The sequence below is a fragment of the Rhinoderma darwinii genome, chromosome 4, assembly GCF_050947455.1.
Source record: "Rhinoderma darwinii isolate aRhiDar2 chromosome 4, aRhiDar2.hap1, whole genome shotgun sequence".
In the NCBI taxonomy this organism is placed as follows: Eukaryota; Metazoa; Chordata; class Amphibia; order Anura; family Rhinodermatidae; genus Rhinoderma; species Rhinoderma darwinii.
Window position 1 is genome coordinate 335,520,095 of NC_134690.1, and position 13,882 is coordinate 335,533,976.

Sequence of the window (13,882 nt, forward strand, 5' to 3'; positions counted from 1 at the left end):
ATCTGGTATTTACTGAAACCAATACAACATCTTTAACTTATCTCTTTATTAGGCTTTCAGCTGAAAAGAAACTATACTATGTCCCTATACTATGTCCTGCTATTCCTTAGCACAGCTCAATTGACTGTCAAACTAAAATTACTTGATTTATTACAAAAAATATTTTGATTAATAATTAATTGGTGTCATGATGTAAGTGGTGGCAAACAATGAGACATGGTCAACATTCTAGTAACTATATCCCCTAGACGTCTCCAGACTGCAGGCTGTTCTTTGCTAATGCAGTGGGTACATACCTTTCCTAAACTAACAATAACTAGAGCACATAGAAGTAAAACAGTGGGTACATACCTTTCCTAAACTAACAATAACTAGAGCACATAGAAATAAAAAATATATAATAACTAAATAAACATATCAAAATTAAATTGCACTTTTCCCAACAATATGTTAATAGAATGAATGTGGCTATTCCATATAAAGCACGTCCATTCATAGAACTGGTATAACCAACATCCACCTAATTCCACTTTGCTTTCTAACAGAAAAAGTTTTGAAAACTTTCACTTTTCCTTGAAAAGGGGCCCCCTTAAAATACAGAGCCCATCTGTAAAATGTAAAGGCTGCACATAGTACTTATCACATCATGCAATACATGTCTACATACTATACAAATGGTCTCTTAAAGTAGTTGTCTTACCAGTTAAAGTAATTGTGCCAAGCATAATGTATCCTCTGTAAAATCCTAATCCCAATACCACCGCAGCTCTGCCCTCTCTATTGCTTCCGGAAGGAGTAGTAGTAGTAGCAGTGGTGGTAGTAGTAGTATCCCAGGTTACTAGAGCAGACAGCAGATGTCGTGTGAAGCTTGTTTAAAGCACAATCCGGCTACTTGGAAAAAAGTGTATCACATCCCAGTGTTGTCCCTGTGCTGTTCTTGGAGGGAGATGTGAAATGAGAGGAGAGCTTCCTTCACACCCCTTTAACAACTTTCCTGAGTGTGATTGCCTGAGTGCACCACAACACTCCCCCTTCCTCCAACCCCACCCTACCCTATTGTCTTCCAGCCCCCAGACCCCATGGAGAGAATTTTAAATTGTTCAAACTGAAGGTGGCTTAACTATGACTCACCCTGATCCTCGCATCCAGTACATTACTTCATCAGGAATTAGCATTTGCAAACCAAAGACCCCCACCCCCCATATCTTTTGAAGTTTCTTTACATACCATATGAATCTCCTTTTCATTCCAAACCTGTGGAATTTACCAAATGTAAATTAAACTTGTCTTTTATACTTTTGTTCTTTTATTTTAGTTCACACTTTACTCCAGACCATGTGAACCTTTCAGAAGCAAAGGGTTTTCCTCCCCCACTATCTATAGATAAGTGCTTCATGCCAAATGGGACAACAAATGCACAGAAATTCCGTGTTTAGTTTGTGATAAAGTACTTATGTTAATATCAATACACATAAAAATAAAATAAAATTAAGGAGTGCATCCACTGCTTTCAGGCAAAAAAATGGTTAAATATAATAGTTCTTTGTAAACATTCAACTTACTCTCTATTAGTGGTAGTGTGACGTCCTACCACTCACAAAATATCCACCGCCCAATTACTCCTCCATTGCGACTTTCTACGATTCTGCTGGACTTCCAATCCTTTGAAATCCATCTTATCATATCATATAAAAAAAAACTTTGTAGAGCACCATTGGACAGGGTACAAGGCGGCATAATGTCCCCCAAGTAATAGTAGATGCTTACTCACATAAGTGAAGAGAGCTGGATTCCGCGCTATCCTCTATTCCAGGAATAACAAACAATAATTTCCTCAAGTTGACCATTCCAATTTGCCACCCAGTATTCAATCAATGAATTTAATAAAGCCAAATATAAAACTTTACACAAAACATGAGAATCTCACACATAGAGCAATTCCCTTCATCAGGAATACATAGTTACAAATGAATCAACTATTAAATACATAATATCGTATATAGACGCACAAATTCTTAAGTGATCCCGGAAGTGACGTCTTAAACCATAATACCTCTCCATACTTTCAGCTATTTATCATTCATTAGACTCAGACCGGTTGATGCATTTGTTACTTGTATGGTATATCTGTGAATATTTAATGTAGTCTTCATATCGCACATCTTATATATACCAATTTACATGGATACCATAATGCATAGATAACCCAATCAGTATAGGTGGTGAGCCTTATGGACATTGATTCCACTTAGATCTGTCCCATAAAAGGGATGGACGTATGTAGATCATGGCCTTGAAATAAGATGACTCATTACAGGTTGCGGAGTGTTGCTTCCCTAAAGACACATTAATATGAATGTCCTTCAGATATATTCTTGTCATATATCAATAATTATATTACTATTCTTTATGGGTACATCAGTATGATGCCTGTAAGTGTTAATTGGTATATCTTTATGGCTATTTGTGATGTACAACACACTCATTATTTCCATTAGAGATGTTATATGCACCAATCGGCCATATTGGGAAGCACATACATTATGAAGTGCGCATGCAGGAATGGCGTAATAATTCTTCATCAAATTGGTAACCATGGACTCTTGATACTGGTCCATTGGCTTCTGCACCCACTCATGTGATTAGGTGTGATGTCATCATTATAACGTACAATTTGGATATGAGTACGCTATACAATTAGGACTTTTGGCCCAATTCTGCTCTCTGATTTGTCAATGGCTTCATTCCCTGCTTCCTTTGTATATAATATACGTAATTAATTATTATATATTTATAATCAATTGAGACCCTATATATATGTCACGTCAACTATGAGTTTTTAAATGTATACTAATACCATAATACATGTTATAGCAATATATATATTCTGTTTTTTTACATGTATTTTATTATGAATTGACTAAATTACATTTGATGGTTTAATAATACACTCGGGTTTACATATTTGACTAATTTTGTATCACATTGCTTGAAAAAGTCCCTGTTGCATTGAATTGCAATTACATTATTTTTAGATTATTGTTTATCTTTTGCTCATCCATGTGTAAAAATGTTGAAATGATTTTGGCTAGCTTTGTGCTGTGCAGTCAGACATGGCTGACACAAACCTATATTGCAGAATAATGCCAGCTATATACATTAGATAATTATCATTTCAGGCAGGATCCATTGACAATCTGATGTCTATGGGCTCAAATGGACTGTCCCCCGAGTTTCCTCCCACAGTATGGTCAGATCACTAATTATTTGCATCAGACAATAGCTGGCAGGGTGGCCGACCGTCCGTATATTCCTGGACAGTCGGCAAAAATAGGGGACTTATTTCCAGTATCCGTAAAAACAATTGATGTGTCCATGATTTTTTTTGTTAGAGGAGCTTGTACAGACTTTTGGGATTATAAGTATCATCTTTTTAGAGGTCACAGTGTATGCTGCTAATATGTTCATATTAGTATTCTAATCTATATACATATATTACTTATAATCATTATGATTCATTATGGTTTTCTAATATGTCTGTTGAAAAATTTTACTGTCCGTGATTTTTGGATAAATTGTCCAGATTTTTTTTAAAATCAGGTTGGCAACACTCATAACTAGTCTGGTCCGGCGGTTCAACCGAGTATATGAAGACAACTGGCACCTCTCTGGCATTTGAATCACTCATGTTTCATGCCCATCATACCCATAGGAAATGGCAATACTGGTCTCAGAATGTGTACGTGGTTCAAATTGTGATTCATTTCAAGAGTTACTAATGTGGATTTTTTTAAAGCCACAGTTTTGTATGTCATCATATATTTGGATTTCCACCGGTCTGATCCTTTGAGATAATCATCATCAGAGGTGTCGGGAAACAGATCTTCTTTATTAGGAATAACATATCCATTTAGCCAAGGTTAGCAACAGTGGCGTAACTACCGCTATAGCAGCCGTAGCGGTTGCTACGGGGCCCGCAGCATGAGGGGGCTCGTGCCACCCGCCAGCATGGGCCCCCCCATGGCCGGAGGCTCCGGTAGCAGCCGCTATGGCTGCTACAGCGCGACGCCACTGATGGGGTTGTTCCTACAAAAGACATGCATCCCCTATCCACAGGAGAGGGGACACATGTGTGATAGCTGGGACGCCCAGCGATAAGGAGAACGGGCGACCGAAAGTCCCCCGAAGTTCTCCATGACAAACCTCTGACTTCCGAGGTCTGTCTGCTGCTCCATAGAAATGAATTGTGCACTGGTCGCGCTTGTGCGCATGCGTGACCAGCGCACCTTTGATTTTTATTGAACTGCGCAGATGCCGGAAGTCCGAGGTTTCTCCTCATTATCGCTGCCATCGATCACACATGTATCCCCTATCCTGTGAATAGGGGATGCATGTCTTTTATAGGACAAACTATAGGCCGTTTTTTTTGGGGGGGGGGGCTATATGGCGTTATCTACAGGGGGGGTCTGTATGGCGTTATCTACAGGGGGGGTTCTGTATGGTGTTATCTACAGGGAGGTCTGTATGACGTTATCTACAGGGGGGGTCTGTATGGCGTTATCTACAGGGGGGATTTGAGGCTGTATGGCGTTATCTACAGGGGGGGTCTGTATGGCGTTATCTACAGGGGGTCTTTATGGCGTTATCTACAGGGGGGGCTGTAAGACGTTATCTACAGCAGGCGGTTTCTGTATAGCGTTATCTACAGGGGGGCTGTATGGCGTTATCTACAGGGGGGATTGGGGCTGTAAGATGCTATCTACAGGGGGCTGTGTATGGTGCTATCTATAGGGGGGCGCTGTGTGGTGGAATCTATAGGGAGGCACTATCTACAAGGGGGTTGTGTGATACCCAGCGGAGGGGGGGGGGCCTGTAAAAAGTTTGCTATGGGGCCCAGTCTTTCCTAGTTACGCCCCTGGTTAGCAGGCATGGTAAAGGGGAAGTCTAGAAGGTAGCTGTCAGTTAAAAGACTGTCAATGGCAAGTTTAATAGAATGATAGAGCTAAAAAATGAGGCTGTGTATGGGGGTATATTAAAAGTTCTAAATTTTACGGATATGTCAAATATAGCATTGACACTATTTCTTCCTTTTCCCGATCTGCATCATGAGACTTAACTATTAATTGCCGACCATAGACATGATTTGGCCATATTCAGACAAACATTCTGAAACCAAAAACGTAACTTTAAATCGAACATATTTTGCTTTCATTTGAATTACTTTTGTCTTCAGATTTAACATTAGTATTATCCTAAATAGGCAGTTTTAAATTATTGGCATGTCTATGGCCACCATGTCCATCATGCTCCTTTGGCAGAATTTAGGGTAAATTGGCCTTTACAATTGTCCAAAAACTCAAATGTATGTCCAGATTAAAAATCATCCATTACCATTGTGTTATGCTCTTAATTTAGGTGCTCTAGTTGTCTATTTTCTCTCTTACAATCCTCATTTATGTCATTACTGAAGTGTCCATAGCAACACTAGGAGAACGAGTCCAGATAATTGAGTTGACCTCCCCCTAAAACATGAAGAAACAGGAACACGAGGGCAAAACAGGATGCGGAACCTCCTGTATTATGGATGTCTAATTATAATGAATGAATATGAAGATGATAGATAGACAGACAGACAGACAGACAGACAGATAGATAGATAGATAGATAGATAGATAGATAGACAGACAGACAGACAGACAGACAGACAGACAGACAGACAGACAGACAGACAGACAGATAGATAGATAGATAGATAGATAGATAGATAGATAGATAGATAGATAGATAGATAGGAAATTACTCCACAAATGATAAGTTAATAATAATAATAATAATAATAATAATTATAATTATAATGGGAACCATTCCTGTGTACATGCAAGTACAATGGTTCTTACATCACCTGTATATTCATGGATAGGGGTAGACATTATGAAAATAACATGTTAAATTTCCTTCATTTCAAAATACTCCAGCTGAAAAGTATAACAATTGAAGAGTTAAGCAGGTGACGTTCACAAAAAGGCATGAAGTGCAGAAATATCCGGTTCATATCTCATATTATACACAAAACAATCATCATCAACTTTAGTTCAACTTTCTCCATCCTGTCCTCTTTCTCTTTTTTTACGAGCATGTTGAGTACTATGATTCATAACCAATGTAGCAAAATGTTATCATCCTGGAATTATTTCCTGCTATTCAGTCCCAAACAACTTCCTAAAAACTGTCAAAAGCAAACATACACTATATGGACAAAAGTATTAGGACACCTATGCAGTACACCTACAGGAGTTTTTATCTCATTCTAAATCTATAGGCATTAATATGGAGGTGGTTTCTCCTTTGCAGCTACAACAACTTCCACTCTTCTGGGAAGGTTTCTACAAGATTCTGTAGTGTGTGGATATTTTTGGCCATTCATCCAGAAGAGCATTCGTGAGGTCAGACATTGATGTTGGACGAGAGGGCCTAACTCACAACCTCCATTCTAGTTCATCCCATCGGTATTAGATGTGTTTGATCACACAGATGTTTGTGGGCCAGTCAAGTTCTTCCACACCAAACTCACCCAACCATGCCTTTATGGATCTTGCTTTGTGCACTGGGGCACAGTCATGCTGGAACAGAAAAAGGTTTTTCCACAGCATGTTCCCACAACGTTGGAAGCATAACATTTTCCAAAATTTATTTATATACTGAAGCATTAAGATTTCCCTTCAGTGGAACCAAGGGGCCTAGGCCAACCACTGAAAAACAACCCCATACCATTATCCCTCCACCAAACTTTGTAGTTGGCCCAATGCAGACTGGAAGTTAACGTTCTCCCTGCATTCACCAATACCAGAGCCGTCCATCAGCCTGCCAAATAGAGAAGCGTGATTTATCTCTCCACAAAACAGATGTCCACTGCTACACTGTCCAGTAGCGGCGTGCTTTACACCACTCCATCGGACGTTTGGCATTGTGCTTGGTGATGTAAGGCTTGCATGCAGCTGCTCAGGCATGAAAACCCATGCCATAAAGTTCCTGGTGTACAGTTTTTGTGCAAATGTTAATGCTAGAGGAGTTTTTTGAAACTCTGGAGTTATTGAGTCAGCAGAGCGTTGGTGACTTTTATGCACCATGCTCTTCAGCACTCAGCGACCCTACTATGTAACTTTACGTGGTTTGCCATTTCGTGGCTGAGTCGCTGTGGTTCCTAAAACGCTTCCACTTTGCAATAAAACCACTCACAGTTGATCATGGAATATCTAGGAGGGAAGAAATTTCACGAAATGAGTTGTTGCAACAGTGGCAACCTATTATATACCACACTCGATTTCATTGAACTCTTTAGAACAACCTATTCTTTCACAAATGTTTGTAAAGGCAGACTGCATGGCTAGGGGCTTGACTTCATACACATGTGGCAATGGGACTGAATGAAACACCTGAATTCAATGATAAAAAGGTGTGTCCCAATACTTTTGTTCACATAGTGCACAATCCTGTCAGCCTGTGGGCCAACAGCAGATATACTATATATATATACACATACACAAAGAATATCTTGCAGCACTCCAGTAGAAGATATAAAAAAACGTGGTTTATTCAGTCAACATCAGACAGCACTCCAGTAGAGGATATAAAAAAAATGTGGTTTATTCAGTCAACATCAGACAGTGCAACGTCTGATGTTGACTGAATAAACCACATTTTTTTTATATCTTCTACTGGAGTGCTGCAAGATCTTCTTTGTATATTATATAGTCCACAAATCAAGATTACTTGCTAGGCACCCATCTATCTGTTTCACTGTGAGTGCTGCTGCTCTCTGCTTGTCTATATATATATATATATATATATATATATATATATATATATATATATATATACAGTGAAGGAAATAAGTATTTGATCCCTTGCTGATTTTGTAAGTTTGCCCACTGTCAAAGACATGAACAGTCTAGAATTTTTAGGCTAGGTTAATTTTACTAGTGAGAGATAGATTATATAAAAAAAAAACAAACAGAAAATCACATAGTCAAAATGATATATATTTATTTGCATTGTGCACAGAGAAATAAGTATTTGATCCCCTACCAACCATTAAGAGTTCAGCCTCCTCCAGACCAGTTACACGCTCCAAATCAACTTGGTGCCTGCATTAAAGACAGCTGACTTAAATGGTCACCTGTATAAAAGACTCCTGTCCACAGACTCAATTAATCAGTCTGACTCTAACCTCTACAACATGGGCAAGACCAAAGAGCTTTCTAAGGATGTCAGGGACAAGATCATAGACCTGCACAAGGCTGGAATGGGCTACAAAACCATAAGTAAGACGCTGGGTGAGAAGGAGACAACTGTTGGTGCAATAGTAAGAAAATGGAAGACATACAAAATGACTGTCAATCGACATCGATCTGGGGCTCCATGCAAAATCTCACCTCGTGGGGTATCCTTGATCCTGAGGAAGGTGAGAGCTCAGCCGAAAACTACACGGGGGGAACTTGTTAATGATCTCAAGGCAGCTGGGATGACAGTCACCAAGAAAACCATTGGTAACACATTACACCATAATGGATTAAAATCCTGCAGTGCCCGGCAAGGTCCCCCTGCTCAAGAAGGCACATGTACAGGCCCGTCTGAAAGTTTGCAAATGAACATCTGGATGATTCTGAGAGTGATTGGGAGAAGGTGCTGTGGTCAGATGAGACTACAATTGAGCTCTTTGGCATTAACTCAACTCGCCATCTTTGGAGGAAGAGAAATGCTGCCTATGACCCAAAGAACACCGTCCTCACTGTCAAGCATGGAGGTGGAAACATTATGTTTTGGGGGTGTTTCTCTGCTAAGGGCACAGGACTACTTCACCGCATCAATGGGAGAATGGATGGAGCCATGTACCGTCAAATCCTGAGTGACAACCTCCTTCCCTCCACCAGGACATTAAAAATGGCTCGTGGCTGGGTCTTCCAGCACGACAATGACCCAAAACATACAGCCAAGGCAACAAAGGAGTGGCTCAAAAAGAAGCACATTAAGGTCATGGAGTGGCCTAGCAAGTCTCCAGACCTTAATCCCATCTAAAACTTATGGAGGGAGCTGAAGATCCGAGTTGCCAAGCGACAGCCTCGAAATCTTAATGATTTACAGATGATCTGCAAAGAGGAGTGGGCCAAAATTCCATCTAACATGTGTGCAAACCTCATCATCAACTACAAAAAACGTCTGACTGCTGTGCTTGCCAACAAGGGTTTTGCCACCAAGTATTAAGTCTTGTTTGCTAAAGGGATCAAATACTTATTTCCCTGTGCACAATGCAAATAAATATATATAATTTTGACAATGTCAGATTTAATAGCTGTAAGTGAATATCTACGTTACCCTTTATGGAAGGATGGAAGGATAAAAATGTATTATAATCTGGCGAAAATGGTTTGGCCAAAGACATCATACATGTAAGGAATTGGGAATGTGCACATAGGCACTTCTTTTTCTGCCAGATGCCTTATAATGCTAACTTGTCTATCCCCATGCCTTAAGCTGGTTTTAAGCGAACAGATTTTCGCCTGGTAAAGAGCGCTGATCAACGATAACAGCATGTCGATCAGTGCTTTTTTGCTTCATTTAAAGCGGAGCAATCATCAGAATGTATAGCGATAAATACAATAATTTGTCCCCATACATTTGCATTTTGTCTTCAATTTACACTGGGAGATGTGCTGCCGACAAGATACCAAGCGTTTGCTTGTTTGTCGGGTGATCTTTTCCCTGTTTACAAAGGGCAATGATCGTAAAGAAGCATTTGTACAAGCGCTCGTTCCCTCAATCATTGGCCCGTGTAAAAAGGCCTTTGCTTACGGTAACAGACAGTCCTGTACAGATAGTGCATGTACAAAGCCAAAATATCTGAAACAGTACATGCCTGTGTACAATGTAGAAAAATTATACCAACCTTCTTTAGCAACTGCTATTATTTCCTCCTCTATCCCATGTCCATTTACATCGAAGGTTTGTAGACCTTCTTCGACTCCTTCTCCTTCATCAGCAGCACCATTAATTATGGCTATTTTGCCATTTGTATGAAGCAACTGCAGGAAAGACAAAAAAGACACATTAAATATCATAGTAAACTTTATATGCATTACCTTTAAGTAAAAAAAAAAAAGTATGAAGTGGATCTGGTAAAAATCTTAAGGGGAACCTGTCACCAACATTTCACCTATTGAACTCTATTCACCTCTCTCTGGTCGCTGCTGTAAAAATCTCATTGCCGTTATCCCCTTTATTAAACTCCTCCGACCGTAAATAATGGTCTGCAAACATTTTGCGCCTTTTATGGTTATAATCCGGCAGACTCGTTCATTCATCTTCTTATGAACGCCAACCGCCGAAAACTGGACCACCCTGAATGCCAAAATCTCATCTGAGATAGCGCACATGCGCTTGTCATGTATGGTTCGACACCCTTCCCTGCTTCGTCTGGGCCTCAAATCTAGTTTTTGAGCATGCGCCGCCATGGTGTCCCATTCTGAGCACGCACCAGAACAGGACATTGATGAAAAAGAGCAGGATTTCGTGTGTGCTGGGAGGACGCGAGAAGCTGACAATCAAAAGTAGGGAGGCGGAGTTAACTCTCAAAGGCTTGAGAAATAAAGATATGACTCTTTTCAAACAAAGATATGACTCTTTTATGCTCATTAGCATACGGCACAGGAACAGTAAAAATGGAATACTAAAGGTACAGAGCCGACTTAGAAGATATTTATAGGTTACATAAAAATTATTTTTCATCCACATCCCCCAGGTAATGCTGGTTTAATAGGTGAAATGCTGGTGACAGGTTCCCTTTAAGTATATGCAGAAAAGATAGATAGATAGATAGATAGATAGATAGATAGATAGATAGATAGATAGATAGATAGATAGATAGATAGATAGATAGATAGATAGATAGATAATCAATGATACACAACATTTTAGTATCACACCATAAGTTCTGCACAATACTTTTTTACAATATGATGCTGTCTCACTTTTTGACCGACATAACAGAATATATAATGAATTTGCTCCCCATTAGCTAAAGAGCTCATTTGGCTGTACTGCCAAATAAAATTGAAATACTCTTGTTTTTTTCTGAAAACACATCAGCAGACTATGGACTGTATTTATGGCACTTTGTAGTCTGTGAATAGGCCCCAGACTCCATATTTGTAAATGAGCAATAAGTCTTCTGCAGGAAAGGTGCAGCAAATTTTAACTCCCCAAGTAGCCAAGAAGAACACCTAGATTATTACTGTAGCTAATAGACTTGACATATACTTTAAATGTTGTTTAGCACCCAAAAAATATATAAACCCACATACTATTATTTTGCAACCAAAAACTACATGTTTTTGTGGTGAGCTAATGTTAGTTTACAATTATTCTGTGTTCTCTATATAGAAATAGTTGTATGGAAGTTTGTACGAGGCATTAGATCTGGACTGTCATAACCAGCCTAATTGGACATGTGTGTGCTGTTAGCTCTATAAGCAGAAATCTGATATTGAATGGAATGATCTTCTTAACTCAGTCCTGCCTTCTTTATTATGTTTCTGAATAACAAAGGCTTCATCTATTAGCAGGACATGTTCCTCAAGTTCATATGTGGCTTATTTTAAATATGGGTTCATGGAAGGTGCATCCATAACAATGATCAAATCTATGATGATCAATTTAGATTTACTCGGTATTAGGGTTATATTGTGTGTCAGAGGCACACAGGAGCCGCTGTCAGCTGAGCCGTCAGTCCACAGGGGCGTTATGCAGCTTCTATGTATAGTGAATACATAGAAGCTGCAGCGCTAAAATGAAATAATATTTTTATAAATGCTTATTATATAAAAAATTAAAACACTAAACACATACATTAAATAATAATAAAAACAGATAACAAAGGTTTAATGTATATGGCCATCTTCACTGAGGCAATGAATGGAACTAATGAGCAGAGAACCACTTATACATTACTCAAAAATAGTCTGAATCTGCCTCCTCCTCATATTTACATAGTTTGTAAACCTTGAGGTTAAAAGAAGATACAGGTCCATCAAGTTTAGTCTCTTATCCTACTGTGTTGATCCAGAATAAGTCAACACAACCCTATGAAGTAGCTGCCAATTGCCTCATATTAGGAGAGAAAAAATCCCCAGATCCAACAAGGCAATCAGGATAAATCCCTGGATCAATGAACCATCTGCAGTAATCTACTACATATAACTTATAACATTATATCTTTCAAGAAAGGCATCCAGGCCCCTTATATAGTTATTCAGCAGATTAACCATCACATCATTCCATAGAATCACTGCTCTTACAGTAGGAAAAAACGCTTCCATGCTGATGGTGAAACCTTCCCGTAGACATAGTATATACCCCCTTGTCATGGTTACAGTCCTAGATGTGGAAAGATCATTAAAAGGCTTTGCAAACCTTTGAAATCATCTTTTATTTTATTTTTAAATATCTATCAGTATGTTTGGTGCAACTTTCAGAATACTTTTTATTAAAAATTATTTGTACTTTTTGAGATACAGCTGCTTTGAATTCGATATACAGAGCAGCTGTATCTAGCGCTGCAATCTATTTCTGTCAGGTCCGCGAGACTAATGAGTTCAGTGTCAGCGGGTCCTGCGTGTCTCTGACTTGCAGGATCGAGCTATTATCCATCATATCTAAGTTCATAACTTAGATGTGAAAGATTATGGGCGGATCCTGCCTGTCAGAGACACACAGGACCCATGGACAGTGAACCCGTCAGTTCCGCAGACCTGACGCATTCAGGTCTTAGCACACGATACAGCTGCTCTGTATACAGAATACAAAGCAGCTGTATCTAAAAAAGTAAAAATAATTTTTAATAAAAAGTATTTAGGAAGTTGCACCGATTATACTAATCGAAATTATTATTATTATTTTTTTAATAAAAAATGTTTAAGGTGTACATAGCCTTTAAGTCCTTGTACTGACCATTGACATATTTGTAATTCAGTGACCCCGAGCCTTCAATTTTCAGAACTAAAAAAACCAAACAAATCATAGCTATTCTGAAGTTTGCATTCTCCACAGTGGTACAAAATGGTATAAAGTGCTAAAGATGGAATTGGTGGGCTAAAAATAATATATGTTATTGATCAACTGCAAATGGCCTTGGTGGTCAATGGCAAACGACTGTGCATTAATTTATGCACATGCACCATGATTTGTCTGGAAAAAGTGAAACGGGGGATGTTTTACACATGAAAAATTTGATGCATGACCGCTCGTCTGTCTGCCATCTGCTTTCTACCTAAGCTCCTAACTCATCCTAAGATTTTTACAGGTGAAGGGTATATTTTATTGTATTGGGACTTGAGTTGGTACAAATACTGTCTGGATTACTGGTTCATGCAATATGAAGGCAGCATTGTTTTGATGGTAAATTAGATAATAGACCCAAGACAGGATAGGACAGTGCTGCTGCCCTCTCCTACCCCGTCCCCAACTATTGAAGAGCCACTAAAGACCCTTTTACATGGGCCAATGATCGGGCAAACTAGCATTCATATGACCTTCCCAATCATTGCCCTGTAAAAACAGGGCAACGAACAGCCGATGAACGGGAAAAAGCTGACATGATGCAAATGAATGGGAATGAGCATTCGTAGTAACAATCATGGCTCCATTTAAAGGGAGTAACGAGCGCCGATCGACAAGCTGTATCGTCAATGGGCACTCGTTTTAAAAGTGGTAAACCAGCTTAACCTCTGGAAATTCCCACTTGTTTGCTTATGTTGCAGCAGTAGAGTGCAGCAGACTGAGCTGGGTTCTCATTTTTGTGGGCACTATAGAAGCATCATTGGCTGTGACT

The 13,882-nt window shown here is 39.2% G+C and overlaps 1 protein-coding gene and 1 long non-coding RNA gene across 3 annotated transcripts in view; one reads left to right on the top strand and one right to left on the bottom strand.

Annotated features, from left to right (window-relative positions):
* The window catches only part of AKAP12 (A-kinase anchoring protein 12), a 127,576-nt gene that overhangs the window by 21,585 nt on the left and 92,109 nt on the right, over positions 1-13,882 (bottom strand). Inside the window, exon 2 of one of the 2 annotated variants that reach the window (XM_075862843.1) lies at positions 9,944-10,079. In XM_075862843.1, coding sequence (XP_075718958.1) covers positions 9,944-10,079 — 136 coding nt within the window. Of the gene's footprint in view, positions 1-700; positions 999-9,943; positions 10,080-13,882 lie in introns of those variants that run through there. The other variant, XM_075862845.1, reaches the window with a different exon arrangement.
* The window catches only part of LOC142759990 (uncharacterized), a 66,085-nt gene that overhangs the window by 7,483 nt on the left and 44,720 nt on the right, over positions 1-13,882 (top strand). The gene's annotated exons all lie outside the window — the stretch shown is intronic.